Source organism: Sorex fumeus, unplaced genomic scaffold, assembly GCF_029834395.1.
Source record: "Sorex fumeus unplaced genomic scaffold, SorFum_2.1 ptg000028l, whole genome shotgun sequence".
Taxonomy (NCBI): Eukaryota; Metazoa; Chordata; class Mammalia; order Eulipotyphla; family Soricidae; genus Sorex; species Sorex fumeus.
The window spans coordinates 15,215,511-15,237,521 of record NW_026606085.1 but is presented as its reverse complement, the minus strand read 5'-3'; the positions used below and the strand labels follow the sequence as shown (position 1 = coordinate 15,237,521).

Genomic DNA, 22,011 nt, shown 5'->3' with positions numbered 1-22,011 from the left:
GGAGGGTGGGAGGGATACTGGGATTAGTGGTGGTGGAGAATGGGCACTAGTGAAGGGATGGGTACTCGATCATTTTATAACTGAAACCCAAGCACAAAAATTTGTAAGTCTACAACTGTACCTCATGGTATTTCACTAATAAATATTTTTTTAAAAAATGCGGTGATGAAATGAACAGAAACTTTGTCAAAGAAGAAATCCAAATGACTAAAAGGCACATGAGAAAATGCTCTACATCACTAATCATCAGGGAGACGCAGATCAAAACAACGAGATATCATCTCACACTATAGAGACTGGCCCTCATCCAAAAGAACAAACGCAACCAGTGTTGGCGCAGATGTGAGGAGAAAGGGACTCTTCTTCACTGCTGATGGAAATGAAGACTGGTTCAGCCCTTTGGAAAACAGTATGGACAATTCCAAAAAATTAGAAATTGAGCTCCCATTTGACCCAGCAAGCGGGTAAGGGCATTTGCCTTGCACTCAGCTCACCCAGCTAACCTGGGTTCAATTCTTCTGCCCCTCTCAGAGAGCTGGCAAGCTACCGAGAATATCTCGCCTGCAGAGCAAAGCCTGGCAAGCTTCCCTTGAGTATTCGATATGCCAAACACAGTAACAACAAGTCTCACAATGGAGATGTTACTGGGCCCACTCAAGCAAATCCATGAACAACGGGAGGACAGTGCTACAGTGTTACTACTCCTGGGAATATATCCGGGAGAGGCAAAAAAGTATAGTCGAAATGACATCTGCACTTTTATGTTCATTGCTGCACTATTCAAAATAGTCAAAATCTGGAAAAAGCCCAAGTGCCCAAGAAGAGATGACTGGTTAAAGAAACTTTGGTACGTCTACACAATGGAGTACTATGTAGCTGTTACAAAAGATGAAGTCATGAAATTTACATACAAGTGGTACTACATGGAAAATATCATGCTAAGCAGAATGAGTCAGAAAGAGAGGGACAGACACAGAAAGATTGCATTCATCTGGGGAACATAAAGTAACAAAATAGGAAACTAACACCCAACAATAGCCAAGATAAGTACCAGGAGGTTCACTCCATGGCTTAGAGGCCAGCGCACATGCTAGGGGAAAAGGCAACTCAGATAGAGAAGGGAACACCAACTAAAGGGTGTTTGGAGGGTTCGCCCGGAATGCGAGATGCGTGCTGAAAGTAGACTATAGACCAAACGTGATGGTCACTCAATACCTCTATTGCAAACCACAGCACCCTAAAGGAAAGAGAGAGCAAAAGGGAATGCCCTGCCACAGAGGTGGGGCAGGGTGGGGGGGATGGGGTTGGAGGGTGGGGAGGACTATTGGGTTCATTGGTGCCGGGAGCCAAAATGTCAGTACAGCCTGACCAGCAGTTTAAAAACTAATCTCTTCTTGGAAAAATGTTAAAATACATTGTGTAGGGGCTGGAGAGATAGCACAGCAGGTAGGGCATTTGCCTTGTATGCGGCCGACCCGGGTTCGATTCCCAGCATCCCATATGGTCCCCTGAGCACTGCCAGGAGTAACTCCTGAGTGCAGAGCCAGGAATAACCCCTGTGCATCGCTGGGTATGACCCAAAAAGAAAAAAAAAAAACCTTGTGTAAGTTTCTGAGCTATGCCCGGGATAACTGCCATGAGCCCACCATTAGGGCTCACACCATGGTTTATTGAAAATCTGCATGCTTTGTTAATTTCCCATTTTGCCCACTTCCTCGGGTAATCAATTATAAAAGGCTAGCTTGGGAGAAATAAATTTGGAGCTTGATCAGAGTCTTGACTTGCTCCCATTCTTCTCTCCTCTCTTTTTTCCCACTCTCACACCCTCTCTGGGTTATCCACATTGACTAGTCCTACGGGTCGGGGCAGGTGGCGCCCAACGTGGGGCCAGGCCGGGCACGAGGTACCCCTGTGACAAGCACCACTGGAAAGTGGCCACACTCACAGGAAGTCAGGAACTTCGGACAGGTAAGCGGTGATTCTTTTCAACCTCAGCCCATCAGGCAAAGTGGTCAACGCACTGACCAAGATACTAACTTATGGCCTGTCTTCACTCTGTTTCTTTTGTTTGTGTGCACTCTTTTGAAGTTCCTTTTTTCATACTTTTTCTTATTGTTTACTTGATTTATCTTTTTTGTTTGTCTGTTTGAGAGTTATTTTTTTCCTGAAACAACAACGATCTTTCCCCCACGGGCACAGGTCAGGCATTTAAGAGCCATTAGGGTGCCTGCAGCTAGAAGACTCCCATGACTGGATAAGGGGGTCACAGCCACGAATCTCAGATAAATTCGCATCCCCCACAGAAGAAAAAACTGTGCATCTGTTAGGCACTCATCTCAATCACTCCACTGGCCCCTGATTACTGTGAGATCGTTGATAACTGCATCTTTTGTTTCCTTCTTTATTAACATGGGGCAGACATTGAGTAAACATGACTTATTTCTTAAAGGACTTAAAGACTCCTTGAAAACACAAGGAGTTAGGGTAAAAAAAAAAGGATTTGCATAAAATTTTTTACCTATATTACTGAGGTTTTCCCCTGGTTACCCCAAGAGGGTACTATGATGAGAAACGCTGGGGGAGAGTGGGTGACTATTTGAAGGATTATTATTGCACCTTCGGACCTGAAAAGATTCCTGTTCAAGCCTTTTCCTACTGGAACCTCATTAATGATAAACTTAAAATTTATAATCATCCCCCTAAAGCACGGGACATTGTTCAACAGGGCAGAGAACTTTTACAGTGATTCTCACGGCCCCCCTCAGCTTGTGGTTCTACTGCCATTTCTATGCCCTATGCCGGATGCCCCCCCTGCTGCTACTGGTCACACCAGCGACCAGCTGGCCAAAATCCATTCAAATTCAAATGAATCTCCCTCCTGTAATGATAAGTCTAAAGATTTTCCTCAGGTTAAGTCCCTATAAGTCCCTCCCTTTCTGTCCCTCCTGATGATCTTTCACCTGAGGACCTTGCATCTTTAGAAGATAAGGCCGCCCATTATCCTGATGACAATACCCTTCAAAAAGTTGAGTTGTCTTCCCCCCCATCCTGATTTTGCTCGACCTTCTGCTCCCTCACCTTTACCTAAAACTTCCCCTTTTTGTGCTCCAGTGATTCTTGATTTTAACCCTGAAATAATCTTCAGAGAGCTAAAAAGCCATTTGTGTACAGAGGCAGCCTCTCCAGGCTGTTCTCCAACAGAAACAGGAGCATGTCTGCTTGGAACTCCATGCATTAGATGAAAAATTAGTGAAACTTTCCCTTCCTAAGGAAGCCCAATCAAAACACCCCAAAAAGCCTAAACCTCCTGCCCTTGCCTTCCCCATCACCCCTAGTAAGACCTCCTAGGAGGCTGACACCACCCCAAGATCTGATCCTGTCCCCGAGGAACTTGGCCCAAGAGCTCAGGAGCCAGACCCCCACGAGGATGGTGGTTCAGAAAACTCTGGTTCTGACGAGGAGGAAACTTCTGATCACCCAGACCAGTTCAACCCGGACGAGGTCCCTAGCCAAAAATATCACCGCCTTAGCATTAAACACCTTAAAGAACTGAAAGAGACCGGTAACCCAGTATGGACCCATAGCTCCCTTTATAATCTTAGTGACCACTGGCTGACACCTAATGATTGGTAATTTTTGGCACGGGCCACCTTGTCTGGAGGCGACTATGTCCTGTGGAGGACTGAGTTCATTGAGAATTGCAGGGGCCCAAGTTGTATTGCAGAATTGAACAGGCCTGGACCTCCTTACTGCCGAACAGGGCAGCCTTTGTGGTTTTTTTTTTTTTTTTTTTTTTGCAAGAAGAATGCTGCTTCTTCTTCAACCAGAGCAGCATGGTCCGAGATCGAGTAAGACAGCTCCAGGAGAGGAGATGACCCACTGATGCCTCCCAAGGGTGGTGGGGGATGGGAGGGATATTACCTTATGTGCTTCCCCTGCTTGGTCCCCGTTTTGGTATCCTGATTGTAATATCCCTGGCTCCATTTTTGTTTAATGGCCCGCTCAAGTTATGGCTTTTATAAAAAAGCAGATTGACTCCCTGGCATCAAAACCCATCCAAATTCATTACTACCAATTGGATCTTGCTGATTAAGGGCTAGAGATGCCTCGATGGACCTGTACACCCGCTCCTTGTGCAGCTACTGGCTCCTCACACCTGAACTAGGGCAGCTGTATCTCAGGGCAGTTGTGATGATGCTATGGGCACCTCCGGGGGGCAGAACCGGGCAGTATCCACCAACGAGGAGCCTTCAAAGACTGTCCTGAGCTCGTAGAAGCACGCCTATCTGCATAGAGGTTGGATCTGAATAACATTCCTCTCCCCATTAAAAGGATCTTTAATAAGTGACTTGGGGATAGGCCCCTACTTCCCCCGCTAGTTAATGACCTTCTTTCCATGAAGGGGAACTTGCCTTCTGTGATATGGGTTGAGCTATCTCTGAAGCTGCAAGAACAGGCCCTCTATACTGCCGATACTTAATTGCCTATTTCAAATATAAAAATTAAGGCTCTCTATAAGATACTTAATGGCCTATTTTAAAAATAAAAAGGGAGGAGATGCCGGGAGCCAAAATGTCAGAACAGCCTGACCTGCAGTTTAAGAACTAATCTCTTCTTGGAAAAATAATAAAATATACTGTGTAAATTTCTGAGCTATTCCCAGGATAACTGCCATGAGTCCATCGTTAGGGCTCACACCATGATTTATTGAAAATCCACGTGCTTTGTTAATTTTCCATTTTGCCCACTTCCTCTGTAACAAGTCTCAAAAAAAAATGGAGACGTTACTGGGCCTGCTCAAGCAAATCAATGAACTACGGGAGGACAGTGCTACAGTGCTACCTTATAGATTCACTCTCTCTGGGCTGGAGCGATAGCACAGCAGGCAGGGCATTTGCCTTCCTTGCATGCAGCCAACATGGCCAACCCGAGTTCAATTCCTCCACCCATCTCTGAGAACCCAGCAAGCTACCGAGAGTATCTTGCCCACATGGCAAAGCCTGGTAAGCTTCCCGTGACGTATTCAATATGCCAAACACAGTAACAACAAAGTCTCACAATGGAGACGTTACAGGGCCCGCTCAAGAAAATCGATGAACAACAGGAGGACAGTGACAGCAGCCCACTTCCTCATGTAATCAATTATAAAGGGCTAGCTTGGGAGAAATAAATTTGGAACTTGATAGAGTATTAACTTGCTCCCATTCTTCTGTCTCTCTTTTTTCCCACTCGCGCACCCTCTCCCGGTTATCCACGTTGACTAGTACTGTGGGTCAGGGCACTTTGGTGGTGGAGAATGGGCACTGGTGGAGGGATGGGTACTCGATCATTGTATAACTAAAACCCAAGCACGAAAATTTGTAAGTCTACAACTGTACCTCATGGTGTTTCACTAATAAAAATAAATAAATAAATAAATGACATTTTGTCATTCAAAGCAAAAAGGAACACAAAGAAATATGCAAAGTAAAGTAAGTCCAATGAAAAACACAAACATTGAGTGATTTCAGCTATTTGAACAGTATAAGAATACAAAATTGATGCAGATACCCCCCTCCTCAAAAAAAAATATGGACATAGATACTAGAATTAAGATTGTCTGAGAAGATGGTGGGGGAGGACATTAAAAGGAATCAAACAAAGAAAAAAAATGAAAGAAATGGCACCCTGAAAATTCAGAGCTAGCAAAAATTAACCAACATGCAGGCACAGATGTGGCCTTGTGGGTAACGGTGTTGCACGTAGAAACAGACACGTGGCCATAAGTGGTGCCACACAGAGAGACGGGACACAAGGCCGTGTGAGTGGTGCCACAGAGAGGGACGGGACACGTAGCCGTGAGTAGTGGTGTCAGATGCAGGGATGAGAGACATGGCTGTGTGAGTGGTGTCACACACAGGGACGGACACGTGGCTGTGTGAGTGGTGGCACATGCAGGGACAGGAGTCACAAACATGTGCAGGGAGGGCAGCCACGTGCAGGCTGGGCAGTCTGGCAAAGCTCTGTCCAGTGGGCACGGTCTTCCTTAGGTGTCTGGGTACCTCACGACCTCATTTCCTGTCCCAGGTTCTGCTCCACAATCAACTGACTATGGAAGGTCTTGGCCACAGGATTGTGTCTGCTCAGGAAGCAGATCTCTTATTTGCTATCTGTATTTATTTGCTTGTTTGAAAACATAAAGTTTTACTGTCAAGTAGAAAGGAAGGGCAAAGTAACTCCCCAGTAGATAAGGAACTTAGAATAGGATTAAGTTTGTTTGCTATCTTTAAATACTTTTCCTCTTAAACGCTAATTTACAGCAGGCACAAGATACAAAGAAATGGGATGTGTTCGGCCAGAAAGACAAGTCAGTGGGCACATCCTCTGCACTGAAGAGACCTGGGTTCGATTCCCAGCAGGACAGTCTCCTAGGTACTGCGGGGGCAGCCCCCAAGCACTGAGATAGGGACAGCCTCTGTGCATCATTAGACGTGACCACAAAAGAAGAAATTTAATTTAGGAGGGCCGGAGCAATAGCACAGCAAGTAAGGCATTTTCCTTGCACATGGCCGATCTTCAGCACCCCATATGGTTCCCTGGCCCCGCCAGGAGTGGTCCCTGAGCACAGAACCAGGAACTACCAGGTGTGGCCCAAAAGCTCAAACCAAAAATATTTTAAATTTAAAAATAAAAGGAAATGTGGTAGATACTTCTGTTTCTAACAATGGCCTAAGTTACTGTTTCAGCCTATCCAATGGAAGCAACTGTCACTGTCACTGTCCTCCCGTTGTTCATCGATTTGCTCGAGCAGGGCCAGTAATGTCTCCATCACGAGACTTGTTGCTACTGTGTTTGACATATTAAATACATCACGGGTAGCTTGCCAGGCTCTGCCGTGCAGGCGAGATACTCTCGGTAGCTTGCCGGGCTCTCCGAGAGGGGCAGAGGAATCAAACCCAGCTCCACCGGGCTGGCTGCGTGCAAGGCAAAAGCCCAACTAAAAAAAGTAATACAGGCAGCAGCCCTTAATAGGAAAGCTAATAAAATGATGCCCTCCACCCCACGCCAGTCACACAGTAGGACTCACTGTAGGACTTGAGGGGTAGGGTCTTGAGAGCAGGGGGGCCTGTTTGATTAGGTATGTGTGGGGGTGGGGGGGTCTAACTCCTTACTGCAATGCTGGAGGTGGGAGTCAGGAAGTGATAGGCAGAACCCTACTCCTTCACACTGTTTACACCCTGAAAACTACCTCAGGCCGTAGTTAGGATGAATATGAACTAATCTGGGGGGGTTGTCTGTTTTGTTTTAAGGGGATGCCGGGGTTTGCGTCACTCCAGCTATGCTCAGGGCCCACATACAGTGTGCAGCATGCAGGGCAGATACCTTACTGTGCACTATCTCTGTCCCAAGGAAAGCTTTATTTATTTATTTTTTACATGTCCAGAATCAAACCCATAATGCAAGGTAAATGCTCTACACTGCAGCCACATCCTTAGTCCAATCTGGGAGTTCTCAAGCAGGCCAGCCTCACATTTGTACTCCATTCTCCATCCCCTCACCTCAAATCCCCTTCCCTTATACCCCCTCCCCTTGCTTTTCTGGGGTTCCTGGGTCCGTGCTGGCTACCCCTGCTCAGTGCCCAGGGTCCAGCCTCCTAGCTTGGAAGCATGCACTCCAGCCCCCTTTGGCTGTCTCTCTGGGTCTTCAACTTGCATTTCTTTTTTTGGTTTTTGTTTAGGGACCAACCTGGCTCTGCTCAGGGTTTACTGCCCGTTTTTGTATTCAGGGATCACTCCTGACTGGGGTCGAGAGACCCATGTGGTGCAAGGGATTGAACCCAGCTCCGCCCAGAGGGAAACACCCCCTACCCACTCCACTACACAATCTCTCCAACCCCTTAAGTTTCATTTCTTAACAGAAATCTTTTTTTTTGGGGGGGGGGTTCTATTTGAGTGGTTTGAAGTTCGACACTATCATTTTTACCTGGCATTAGCGGGTAGTTCATGGTGTTTTTCTGTGGCGGGGACCCAGTGCCCAGCCTGAGACAGGAACTGACAGAACCTGGAATCCGTGGGCCACCCCCACCTCAAAGCTAGGCTGATTTATCCCACCATCCGTTTATAAGCTGCTTTCGATGGCAAGGCTGAGCCCTGAGTATTGCGAGCTGGTGAGGGGGATGTATTCCTTAAGCCCTAATCACCACTTAAACTAGTATAATTTAATTCCCCAAGGGACCCAGCTTAAAGCAAAAGCCTCCCCGAGGGGACCGCTGAGGGGGCAGCACGAAAGTGTTCGCATGACTCAGACACCTGTTTCCAAATATTCTAACTGCATTCGCCCCCTTCCCGGCGGCGAGCTCCCTTGGACTTGGTGGCCCCGGACGCTTCGCCCACACGCTGCAGCACCGGGCGCCGGAGGATGCGGGGACGGGGGAGGGGGCGGTACCCCGCGCGGCGGGCACCCGCAGCCCTTGACGGAACCCCGCTAGCGGCCGAAGGACGTTCCCCAACCTTGACTGAGGAAGTGCAGGGGGGTGCGCGCCGCAAAGGTCCAGCCGGGACGCCTCACCTGCACTCGCGTCGGCCCAAAGGGCGAAAGGCAGCACGAGCCCCCACACCAAGCCCGGTTCCAGCATGCTCGCACCTGCTCTCCGGACTCCGGAAATGGGTACCGCAAGGGGCGGGGCTGGAGGGGCGGGGCCTGAGAGGGCGGGGCCTGCGCGGGGGCGGGGCCGGGTCTGTCTGACTCCGCCCCCGCGTCCCTTCTCGGCCACCGTAGTTCAATTTTCCAAACAAAAAACGGTTACCCAGCAACGAGAAAAAGCTACCGGAACCCTCGGTGCCAGCTCTGCGAGATCGAAGAGGTGAGGCGGTTTCCCCCACTTTCTCTCCGAAAACCGACACCCCGCCTTTTGCTGTCAGATTCCGCGACACTCCTCCCCGGACTCCCCAAGGCAGACTGGGGCCCCAGGGCCTCCGTCCTCGACGTCCCAGCCCCGACACCGGTGAAGGGTCCCACCAGCTCTCCCAAGCCTGCGACAGGTCCCTACCTCGCCTGTTCCCATAGAAAAGGGGAAAATACTCGGTTAAAACCCTCGGACTCGACTCTCCCCGGCGTGGTCTTCGCTGGCGCCAGCCCCTCGCAGACGCAGGCCAGTCCCCGGGGCCGGTCTGAACGGAGTCCTGATATATAGAGAGAGAAGGGAAGGGCTGATGAGAACAAAACCAGAAAATTCGAGAGGCGCAAAGTTTTAAGAAGCTGGAGTTGCAATAGTAAGACCTCCCCACTGCACTCCCTTCCGTAATTAACTCCAATTCCCCGTAATGAACTGCTCCCAGTCCTTATTGGTCTCACTGCACAAGTGGAAACTAACTGAAATACGGAGTGGGAAACTTCTCATTCAACCACTCAGTCATTTCTACAAGAATTAGCGTCACGTTTCCTTTTCCTTTCTAAATTTAGACCTGACCTGAAAGATTCTGAACAATTTATTGTGAATTTTTTAATAATCATTCTCTCTAAATTCCTGTGGGATAGCAAAAGTTAGCTTTCAAGAAAGAAAGACAGAAAGGGAGAGAAAGAAAGCACTTCGTGGAGAACTGTCTTGGTAATTTTAAAAAATGATTTGACCTGGTAAGTCGGTCAGTGTTTAACATTCTAGTGAATCATGAATTCGAAATTCTTTGGAAGAAATGGATGAACTTGAACGAGGGGTAAATAACTGACGAAAAGTTGGGTTTCAGATATAATGTCATCGTAGCTGTAACAACATGGGTAGAATCAGAGCTATTTTAAGAGCGTGCCCTTTACTGAATCTCTAGGTACGACAGGCAGTTCCTTCCAAGGAGATGTCGATTCCATTCTCCAACACCCACTATCGAATTCCACAAGGATTTGGGAATCTTCTAGAAGGGCTGACACGTGAAATTCTGAGGGAGCAACCGGCCAATATACCAGCTTTTGCCGCAGCATATTTTGAGAATCTTCTAGAGAAAAGAGAGAGTAAGCTTTTCTAAAATAGTCTCTTATATAAAAGGAAAAAAAGCCTGAGTATTTGGTTGTCAGTAAAACTTGCTTAAGATCATCTGAAGTCCACAGAAAGCTTTTCTACAAAGGCAGGCTGCTTCAAATAACAGTTCTGGCTATTGACAGTAGCATGCCTTTGTGACCAGGTCTCTTAACTCCCACTGTTTCACATTATGGAAGATTCCCGGTCTCTCACGCAGACCTTCTTCCTTCTTTCCCATGACACGCAGGGAAAGGGGCCTCCAGAGATCATTTCCTCCCTCTCTGCCTCCAGCAGCCTGTTCAGTACAGTCAAAGCAGTGGACAATGTTCTTCCTGCAAAGAGAACTGTGACTTCCCTTACATTCTCCCTCTTCTTACTTGAAAGTAGTATAAATGTTAGGGGAAAATCATTCTACACTATTTGGGTTGAATAAATTGGTATTTATAGGATATATGAAATGGCTCACCAAAAAGGCACAGAGGAAAGTACTTGGGAAGGTGAACTCCCAGCTAGGGAAGTAACTGATGTCTTTTCTACATCCAAGGATCCATCCTGCCCAGAGATTGAAGATTGATACAAACATTGATTTTTTTTTTTTTAGCTCACACAAACATTGGTGTGAGCCAAAAAGCAGTTTCTCCACTTCTGTCTATAAAATTTCCAGATCCTCAGCTTGAAGATTCACGGCTATCCAGACCTGATCCAATAGTCAAAATGAGAATCATTATAGCTTAAGTTTATTTTTTTTGTTGCAGGAGTACTGCTATTCAGCCATTAATTAAGTTGATTGAACTGGGCATGCATGAACTCAACATATAAGTTTCTACTAAAAATTTACTATTCTCGATTAGAACAACCATTTTGTATAAGCTGTCATCCTCATTACTTTGGATTACAGTATTCCCCCAGAGTGTAGATGGCTAGAAATGATCACAAGCAAATAAATATTCCATATGAGATGATTTCCCGGGGAGGGAAGCCTACAGACATAAACACAGCACCACTCCCTCCCTTGCTGCCTTTGCCCAACCCTACTAGAGCCTGAATCTCTGCCAGTTTTCCCACTGCTGGCCTTTTCCATTTCCACTCGGTGTGAATATTTGTTGCACAATTTGAAACTTAACTGCCACCAAAAATAAAAGCTCTTAAGAGAAATCTTATAGGTGAAGAAGTGAATTATGATGAACATATTAATTTCTGTTGTAACAGTAATTTTTATAACTCATGCAGAAAAGTATTTAATCACTTAAGTCCTTAGAAATCAGAAGTATTGCATTACAAAAACCTTTGATTCCTTCTTACCACATTATAACACATCATTTAAGCAAATGGCAATTCAAATTAATGGACTCAAACAACCTCTAGCAAAAAAATTGTAAACCTATTTGAAGAATGTTTAAGTATCACACCCGTTTTCACTGACATAAAATCAAATGTTAATTTCCTAATGAGGATAAATACTCAATCTCTCCAGAAGGGAAGAAAAAGCCCACTAGCCAAGAGTGTCGTGCAATGTAAGATTCCCCTTACCAACAGTGCTCACAGGGAACTGCTAGTCTTAATTTTGATATTTGGGATAGGAAACATGTTAGTATGTGACACAAGAGGAATCTAAAATCACCAGGGGAAAGAAAGTGGACTTCTGTTTGGGGGCCATATTCAACAGTGCTCAGGCACTACTCCTAACTCAGTGCTTGGGGAGGTCACTCCAAGCATGCTGGAGATAAAACCTGGCCACCTGCCCACTTAAGCCCTCTGAACCTAAAGTGGACTTTTATTTTTTGTTTTGGGGACATAGTGGGCGATGCTCATTAGTGACTCCTGGCTCTGCCCTCCCCGCTGTAGTATCACTCCAACTTTCTAAAGTAGACTTTTAAATGATGATGAGGTCAAGCTGGAAAAAGATAAAACTGGTGCCAGAGAGATGGTACCAGAGTTAAGGCATTTGCTTTGCATGTTTCTGACCCAGCACCAGAAGCAATCCTGCAGCACCATCAGGTATTTCCCTGTTAAAACTGGATCAATTCTTGGGGCTGGAGTGATAGCACAGCAGGTAGGGCCTTTGCTTTGCATGTGGCCAACCTGGGTTCGATTCTGAGCATCCCATAAGATCCCCTGAGCACCACTAGGAGTAATTCTTGAGTGCAGAGCCAAGAGTAACCCCTTTGTATCGATGGGTGTGACCCAAAAAGAAAAAAAACTGGATCCATTCTGTATATCAGACAGCAGGATAAATTCCAAATTGCAGAGTATGTTCTTAAATGAAATGCTACAAAAACAAGAAGAAAACATGCACAAATTTATCATATAAAAGAGGAACAAAGTACTAATCGATTAGGGAGAATATTGATAAAATGGTCAACATAGTAAGGAAAGTTTCGGGGTCAGAGATAGAATAGGAGATAAGATACTCACCTTGCATGCGGCTGACCCCAGCACCACATATGGTCCCCCAAGCCAGGAGAGATCTCTAAGCACAGAGCCAGGAATACACCCTGAGCACCACTAGTTGTGACTCCAAAACCAAAAAACCCTAAGTAAATTTTTAATGGACGAAGTCAACATGAGGAAAATTGAAACTGCAAATGACAAAAGGAAAAATTGTGACAAAATACAAATGAATGAAGGGCTGGGGAGATAGTTCAGCAGGCTGGAGCATGTGCTCAGCATTCAGGAGACCTGGATTTGCCTGAAGAAACCCCAATTCAACCCCCACCTCCACAGGGTCTCCCAATCACAGTTAGGAACAGCACCTAAGAACCAAACAGTGCAGAGTACCTGGCTATTGCTGCATGTCCCCCACCCCAATAACATTATGATTACGATTATTCCAAGCAAACATTGGGGGCAGACAATCCCCAGTGCTACTAACTGGGAGCTCTGTGAGCAAAGCCATTCCCGCAGGTGTTCAGGCGACCCTCTGTAGTCCTGGGGAGTGAAATGGGGTCAGCTGCAATAGCTCTCTGGCACCCTAAATGTTCTTTCTGTTTTTGTGGGTCACACCCAGTGGTGCCCAGGGCTTGTTCTGTGCTGAGGGATCAGTCCTGGCAGTCGTGGGGGGACCATTTGGGGTGCCAGGGATTAAACCCAAGTTTGGTCACATGCAAGGCAAGTTCTGTAACCCCTGAACAATCTCTCTGATCCCCCCCCAAATAATTTTTATATACCATGGGATTTTACAAAAAGTAACTATCCTGTCAGCTGGATTAAGAATTTTAGTGCCAAGTCCCACGCAGCATCACATCCCGAGGCCCGAGCACTGAACTCTGGCCTGCTGGGCTGAGTCTCACCCAAGCATTGCTTGGGAGACCGTCCCCCCAAGAAATGACTTTCAGTGTAAGGAAAATAAAACTAAAGAAAGTTCATAAAATTCTATGACTCTAAGTTTGAATGGAAGAGTATCAGTGAGACCTCGTGATACAGTTTCTCTTAGAAAAATAGGCCTGCTGTGCATGCATGAGGCCCTGAAGTCCTTCCCCATCTCCTCAGAGCCCCCACCTTTGACTCAGTGGTCAAGTGCAAGCATGCCTCAATCATGTTGGGAGGCCCTGGTCTCCATCCATGGTATGGCAAAGATAAAAAGGGGACCCACGTTTTTTCTTTTTCGGGGAGACCTCTAAGCAGTGCTTGGGCGGGCAGTGCAGGGGTCCTGTCAGCAAGACTCTACCCTCTGTGGGGGACTCTAAGGCCAAAGGTGCAGACCCAGCTGTGGGGTGTGAGGGCTCAGTCAGGCCTATGCTTGCTATCTGTGTGCTCAAGCCCTTGCACTCTCTTCCTGGTGCCTTATCTTACATTTTTCAAAATGTCTCAAAATGGTTGCCTACCCAGCATCAGTGAACACCTACCCGCTAGTCTGGCCTCTCCCTGTCACATTCCTAGCACTGGAGTTTCTTGGAGAACCAACTAATTCCATGGACTGGGTTCACAGAATTATAACCTGAACTGAACATTTTGTAATAATCAGAAAATAAGAAAGTTATCTCAGAATATTCCCGAGCTGTTTCAGGAACATCTGAGTACCCCCGTTTTTAATGACCGGTTTTTGACAATTAGAGCATCAATAAAAAAAAAAAACGAATACAGTGAGCATCAGTAAGAATAATAAATGGTTATAAATTTACCCAGTGTTAAGTATTCCTGGCTTTATAATGATTAAGAGATTAAAAACTTGAAAATATAGGAAACTGATTATTCTGAAAAACAAAGGGAAAGAATCAAATCTTTAGCCTGCCTGTTCTGTAAGAACTGTATCTCAGAGTAACCAAATAATTGATGAGAAAATGATTTTTCTGTTGAGTAGTATAGAGAAACAGAAGTAATGAATGCTGATCTCTCAACCTTAAAAAAATTGCTCAAATCACAGCACTGCCATTTTATAACTCCTAGTGAAATTACCTAATTCAGGTGGAGAGAGAGTAATGGGGATAAGTACTTATTTGCCTTGCAAGGGGCTGAACACTGATCCCTGGCACTTAATGACCTCCCAAGCACCTCTGGGAGCAATCTCTGACCACTGAGTGACCCAGAAGCAAAAGAAAACTATTCTCATCAGTGATGATTACTGTATGTGACCAACCTTCGTTAGATTCCTGGCACTACATGCGGTTCCACAAAAGCACCACCAGGAGTGACCCTTGAGCAGAGAACTAGAAGTAGTCCCTGAACACCAAGTATGAGCTGAAAACAAAACAAATACATATGTGTGTGTATAATACATATACTTATATACATATTATTCCTGTCTATAAACTGACTACATGCCTGCCTCATTATTTCTAACTTGGGTGGGTTTTTTTTTGAGGTACTGGAGATTGAACCCAGGGTATGTCTCCTTTTTTGTTTACTTCCTTGGGGTTAGGCAGAAGTTGGGGGCCACTCATGGCAATGCCTGGGACCTACTCCCAGCTCTGTGCTCAGGCAGTTCTCAAGAACTAGATAGTGCCAGAGAGTGAAGCCAGGCCTCCTGAATGCAAAGCAAGTGCTCCCACCCTCTGAGCTGTTTCTACGGCCCCGCATGTTTTAGATTTTGGAGGCCCACTCTGTGGGGTCGGAGTAGCAATGCTCAGATACACCTCCAGCGGCTGGAGAGATCATACAGCAAGTAGGGGGGTTGCTTTCTAGACATGGCTAATCCAGGTTGGCTCCTCAGCATCTCATATGGTCACCGAACCCCAACAAGAGGGATCCCTAAGCACAGAGCAGGAGTAAGTCCTGAGCACTAAAAGATACGGCTAAAAAACTGCACTGTAGCACTGTCCTCCCGTTTTTCATCGATTTGCTCGAGCGGGCACCAGTAACATCTCACAACAAATTGTGAGACTTGTTACTGTTTTGGCATATCGAATACGTCACGGGAAGCTTGCCAGGCTTTGCCGTGTGGGCGAGATACTCTCAGTAGCTTACCGGGCTCTCCGAGAGGGGCAGAGAAATCGAACTCGGGTCAGCCATGGCCCAAAAAAACAAAACAAAATAATAAAAGAATTCTAAGAACTTCTCCAGCTCTTCATTCTTCTTCACATTCTCAAACCTTCTTACTAGTTAGCATTTAGTTGTATCCAGTTTGATTTTTACGAATATATTTTCACTAATATTTTACTAATATATTTAATATACTAATGTATACTAATATATGTTTATTAGCTTCTCTCTCCATAATGGTGTTTGTTGTCTCTTGCTACTTTATTATACATTCTCTGAAGACATAAATAACGTTGTCTTACTGCTGCTCCAAATATCCCCAAGGGCTCATCTAACATTTGATTCTTCACTTATTTAATAATAACTAGTTATGTCTACAGTGCTACGTTACATATGTCAGTGTTCAACTGTCGGTAAAGACCTATTATTTGAAAAAAGAAAAATTGTTTCGTGTTACTGGATTTACTTAATGTACTTATTAATAAGTCCAAAATTACTATATTTTTATTATTAGAAACCAACTTTGACCCTGCAGAATGGGGGGCTAAGCTAGACGACCGCTTCTATAACAACCATGCGTTCAAGGTAGGCTCCTGAAAAACTTCTAAATCTGACTGTCTCTTCTCCCTGTCTCCCAGAGGGACTCGGGGGGCTCCCCGGAATCATGAGAACTCTAATCAGCATCATGCCTATTTTTATGGAACCTTCCTACTTGGGCTTTTCTGGTTTTTCATGTGTGTCTTTGGAGGGGAACACACCCATAGATGCCCAGGGGTTACTCCTGGCAGCGCTGGGGGAATGATATGAGCGGCCCTCCCTGCTGTACCACCTTTCTAGCCCCGACTTACCCTTTTCATTCTGACAAATATTTTTTTCTAAGATAACGGAATCGCTCACAGATCCTTAGCTTTATTTTAAAGATGATCTGATTGAAGAATGTACTTGAAATTTATAGAATAATTACTCTGTCATTTAGTCTTAAGACTTATTGAGCATCACAGAGCTTTAGGAATAGCAGATACTCAATTTTTTTGCAGTAATGAATGATATTTCTTAAAATAAAACATGGTACATCCAATTATTTCATTACCATTGACATCATACAAAAGAGACTGATGAGAATTCAAAGATGGTGATGGTAGAGTTTTCTCTTCAAAGCCCATGAACTGACCCACTCTTGAGCCGCGTTCTCAAGCCTAGCCTTGCTCAAAGAGCCTGCGAGTGAAGGCAGCTGCTCCCTTGAGGAACCGATCTCCCTCTCTTACATGTGCAGTCAAGCTACTTCCAGACCACCCTTGTGGGGGTTGAGAAAATGGTCACTAAAAACATTGTATTCTGGGGTCTGGATGAGGACTCTGGAGTGCTAAAGGCTTTGTGGGGTCAGGCACCATTGGCATCAAAGAGAAACTTGGTTGGAATTCAGTCTCTTATTTCAGGGTCACAAATCAGAAGCACTGTAGAATTTTAACAAGATCTCCTAAGTAAATTGTTGGTCCATTAAAGTCTGAGAAGCCCTTATGGAGACAAGTGAGATAAGACATTAGCCACAAAATGCCAGCAGACATTAGAATTAAAAGGAACTAATAAAGTTCCCATTTTTATATGTTCAGCCGTGGATTTGGGAATTTCCTGGGGAAATGACTATCACTTATTCCATGAGTTCAAAAGTAAAGTTCCATCCATTTGTGCCTGCCAGATATGGGGGTGTTCTGTTTATTTCCATTTAACTGGATTCTCTTACTCATGTTTTATTTCTATTCATGCTTTATTGAAATTGAAGGAATAATGTTGAAAAACGTAAATCTTTGTATCACACAGTAATTTCAAGGTGATTTTTTTTAAAAAAATTTTTAATCGAATAGCAGTGATATACACAGTTACAAAGTTGTTCATGATTAGATTTCAGTCATATAGTTTCAACATCTGTCCCTTCACCAGTGTACTTTTCCCACCACCAATGATCCCAGTTACCCTCCCCCACCACCACCATAGTGGCAGGCATTTCTCTCTCTCTTTCTCTCTCTCTCTCTCTCTCTCTCTGTCTCTCCCCTCCCTCCCTCCCTCCCTCCCTCTCCCCTTATGGGCTTTATAGTTTGCAATACAGTAATAAAAGGTTATCAGGTATATCCCTTTACCTATTTTCAACACTCAGTTCCTGTCCAAAATGATTATTTCCAACTATTATTGTCATGTTGGTCCCTTCTCTTATCCTAACTGCCCTTTGTGCCCCCCATGCCCCCCCCATCACACACACACACTCTTGTGGCAAGCTTCCAACCACTGAGCAGTCCTCCTGGTCCCTGTTTACCCAATTTCAGGGTGATTTTTAGCCTCCTTTTTGAATTTTGAAGGCCTCACTGGAGTTACATAAATTAAGAACTCTGTGTCCTCACATTTATTTTATGGGTTAAGGAAGCTCTTCCCATAGATTTTTACTTCACAGAACCTCTATTTGGAGGAAGATTTCCGTGTCCATGTCAAATTAGGCAGAGATGAGACCAGAGAAAGAATACAGCGAGTAAGGCCCTTGCCTCACATGCTGCCTACAGGGATTCTACCCCCTGTACCCCATATGATCCCCTGAGCCCCACCATGAGTAACCCCTGAGTGCAGAGGCAGGATGCAGCCCTGAGCACTGCTGGGGGTGGCCCAAAAACAAGCCAAAAGAGAAAACTGTGCTGTTTCTTTTTTCTAATTAAATCATTATTACTTTATCTTAGTTTTATTATAAATTACAAAGTCTACCTTACACTTTTGAACACTGGAAATTAGTATGTCCCTATTTCAGCTGGCACGTCATTTTTACTCTTCATATATGATTGTCACTGTCACTGTCCTCCCATTGTTCATCGATTTGCAGGAGCGGGCCCAGTAACATTGTGAGACTTGTTACTGTGTTTGGCATATCGAATACACCATGGGTAGCTTGCCAGGCTTTGCCGTGTATTAATTATAATACTTAACTTTCAGCATAATGCACGTTGCGATAAAACAATCCACGTAGTTTTCAAGAATAAAAGAGCATCTTTACCAATTCCTTGATCTGTCTTATTGTTTATGCATGTGAACTTCCAAGTCCTTGAGCATTTTCACTGAGTTGCTCTTTTTGCAACCTACTTCCCTTCCTCAAAGAGGGTGTATGCATTTTATTTCCATGCTTCTCAGTAACTTAAGGCAGCGTTGAGTTACATTCAAGCAGTTCAGCTTGAGCAGACTACTGTTCTGTAAACACTGCCTATTTCATCCTCATCCCTCTCTGTAGGACCAAGAAGCGCCTGAGAATGGTGAGCCTGGACCGAAGTCTCAAACAGCTGAGGAGGACACGCCCCCCCAGGGCTTTGTAAGTCCTGTTTCCGATGTACTCACAGTTTGACTCCTACAGAGAATGATCTGACCTTATTCAAATGGTGCCCCAAAGATGGATCTGATGTACTATCTAGTGCTAAGACCATGATTTTGCTTTCCTTATAACTAGTATCAATAATAACCTATCTGGTAGACGATTTTCTAACCACACCTTTTATAAAGAAAAAGTCACTCTTTCCCCTAGAAGTAAAACATATTTGTTCCCCCAAGAATGATAACAAGGGGGAGAACAGATAGGACAGGAGGTAAAGTGCTGGTCTTGCTTGTGGCAGCTTCAGACATGACCCAGGTTCTATCCCCAGGCCCAATATGCTTCCCTGAGCACCACCAGGAGTAAGTCCTGAGCACAGCCAGATAGAGCCCACAAACAAACAAACAGAAATAATGTCAATGGATTAAAATATCTCCCAAGGAGAACAGACAGAGCTGACAGCCCCATATCTGATCCTTCAGATCCACCTACCATTTGGGGGTTTTTCTCTGATGGATGCTGTCACCCTCTCCAGTGGCAAACGTCAGTTGTGCTCCTGTCCATCCTCTGCAGTAACTTCTGCCTGACACCTCCACCCAAGCAGGAACGACCAAGGGATGGGTCCTCCCTCAAAGATGGGCAGGCCCATTCTCAACTGTGTGCTTCTCTACACAATACCATGCCCACTCATGCCATTTAGGTAGCCTAGAGCAAGCCAGTGGGAATGCTAGACCATGACAGGAAAAACATTGTGAGACATTCATTGACCGGCCTATTACAGTTTACAATCTTCATTAAGACTCAAGTGCACAAGCCTCTTGAGAAAAAATCATTCTCTGCATTGTTGAAGGCCAAACTCTGAAGTTTCTTTTCATGTCTTAATGTACAAGTTAACTGCCCAGTAATTAATGCCCAAAGTGCCTTCCTTCCTACCCTGTAGGGCTACATCCTCTAACTTTACTTTTATAGGACTGGGGATGTCACTCAGGTGGTTTTATGGGCAAAGTGGAGCTGGGACAACCAATAAGAGACTGAGAAAAGAAATCAGGCACCCGCATTGAACTGCCTGCCCGGCTAACTAATAATCACCAGGAGGGACCCCTGGGCTTCCTGAGGATTTCTTAAAGATCCACATGAGAGAGAGAGAGAGACAGAGAGAGAGAGACAGAGACAAAGACAGAGAGAGAGACACACAGAGAGAGACACAGAGAGGTTTTGGGAAATTCAGAAGTTAACATTTTGATTCATTCTGTGTAATCATGATATTTTGAAACAGCACTTTTTCTCTTCTTGACATCTTACAATGCTTCTCATTCCCCCCACAAACAAAAATGTTATTTCTCAGAAAACTGTTGTATAGGAGCTATTTTGGAAGGGGGAAAGTTGGCAATGATCTTTTATTGCAGAAACATATTAAAGAATGACAAAACAAAATGCCTGCTATTTTGGCATTCACCATTTGGTATATAGCTGACAACGTATACAGTTCCTCAGGAAGCAACATCTCAGCACTGCTCTGCCCCTAAAGTGACAGAGGGCGGGGAGAGCCCAGTGGCACTCAGGGCTACTCCTGGCTATGCTCAGGGATTGCTCCTGACTGGGAGCTATATGGGGTATCGTGGATCAGATCCAAGTCAGTTGCACACTAGGCCAGCACCTTACCAGCTGTACTATGTCGCCAGCCCCTCTGTACTTTTTTTTTTAATTTTTATTAGTGAAACACCGTGAGGTACAGTTGTAGACTTACAAATTTTTGTGCTTGGGTTTCAGTTATACAGTGATCCAGTACCAGGAGTTTTGCTCCATGGCTTGGAGGCCAGCCACACACTCTAGGGGGAAAGGGAGCTCAGACAGAGAAAGGAGCACCAAATAAAGGGTGTTGGGAGGATCCTCCCAGGATGGGAGAAGCATGCTGAAAGTAGACTATATATTTGTACTTATTTTTATGGATTGAAATGTGGGATGTTTTAGAAGTGTGTCTCTCCTTTCCATGAAGAAATCTGCTGAACAGGAACATGAGGAGGAGATGGCTGCTATCAAAATCCAAGCAGCCTACCGGGGGTACCGAGCCAGAGAGGAGGTGAAGAAAATGAAATCCAATATGGCCGAGACAAAGGAACAGAAGTGAGCAGACCGGCTTGACGGGCACTCGTGCCCACTCCAGAGCACATGGAAAAGTAATCCAGATCCATCAATCTTATGATTGTCATTTTTCCCTTACTAAAGGAGATTTGATGTAGTGAAATAACATTTGTTGCTGTTGTGAAAATCTGTCGTGAGCATTTGTTTAATAAACATGCCATTGAACACATGCTTCCTGAAGATTTCTCTACAATCCTCGAGTCTTATTTATACTTCTGAATATGTATAGCGACCCTTCCAATTTCGGTCTCCAGAGCTGCCATCGCTGATTTTCCAGAGCTCTGAGGTGGTTTTTCCACTGCATGGAAATCAGCAGAGAGACACAGTGACAGAGGGAGAAGGTTCTAGGAGTATACCAGAAACATAGATGCAGGTGATCTCAAGGGAGAGTCTCGGGGCCAGAGTGCTATTACAGCAGGGAGGCCATGTGCAAATTGCATGCAACCTACCAGGGTTTGATCCCCAGTATCCCATATGATCAACCCATGTACCACCAGGAGTAATTTCTGAGTGCAGAGACAGGTGTAACTTCTGAGCATCACCAGGTTGACCCAAAACAAACCAAAAGAAAATTTAAAAAAAGGGGAGATTCGCATGAGGGAAGTGCTGTACTGGCAACAAGCTGGCACCTGAAGATGGCCAGTAGTCATCCTGTCTCTGTGGTCGCAGGAAGAGGTGTGGAGAAAGAAAGATAACCAACAGGAGGATGGTCTCAGAATGAGTGGGATGCAGGACGGCAGGTGCCAGAATGAACAACCGCCTCCCTTGCAGGCAGTTCTCCTGCAGCACACCTAAGCACAGTGACAGTTAGCAGGGGCATGCAAGGATACACTGAGACCAGCCTTCCCTTTATGCTTGGGGAGGCTGTGGCGAAGGCAATTGTCCTTGTCCTTGCCTGGGAGGGCTTGTGATGGCTCACTGACTGTCAATCAACAATTCTCTGTCAGAAAGACAGGTACACACACACACACACACACACACACACACACACACACACACACACCTGAAAGAACAGTGGATAGGGCGTATGCCTTGCACGCAGCCGACCCGGATTTGATTCCCAGCAACCCATGTGGTCTGCCAGGAGTAATTCCTGAGCCAAGAGTAACCCCTGTGGATCACTGGG

The 22,011-nt window shown here is 45.3% G+C and overlaps 2 protein-coding genes across 2 annotated transcripts in view; one reads left to right on the top strand and one right to left on the bottom strand.

Annotated features, from left to right (window-relative positions):
• The window catches only part of SIAE (sialic acid acetylesterase), a 45,691-nt gene extending 37,057 nt beyond the window's left edge, over positions 1-8,634 (bottom strand). The window contains exon 1 of the mRNA XM_056114822.1: positions 8,548-8,634. Within this exon, the coding sequence (XP_055970797.1) occupies positions 8,548-8,614 (67 nt within the window). The 5' untranslated portion in view covers positions 8,615-8,634. The remainder of the gene's footprint in view (positions 1-8,547) is intronic.
• A 124-nt stretch (positions 8,635-8,758) lies between these two features.
• Positions 8,759-21,045, top strand: SPA17 (sperm autoantigenic protein 17). The gene is made up of 5 exons (XM_056115003.1): positions 8,759-8,842; positions 9,801-9,981; positions 15,921-15,991; positions 18,669-18,746; positions 20,740-21,045. Exons 2-5 carry the CDS (start codon positions 9,828-9,830, stop codon positions 20,869-20,871), a joined length of 435 nt encoding a protein of 144 aa, XP_055970978.1. The 5' UTR covers positions 8,759-8,842; positions 9,801-9,827; the 3' UTR covers positions 20,872-21,045.
• Positions 21,046-22,011: the final 966 nt, after the last annotated feature.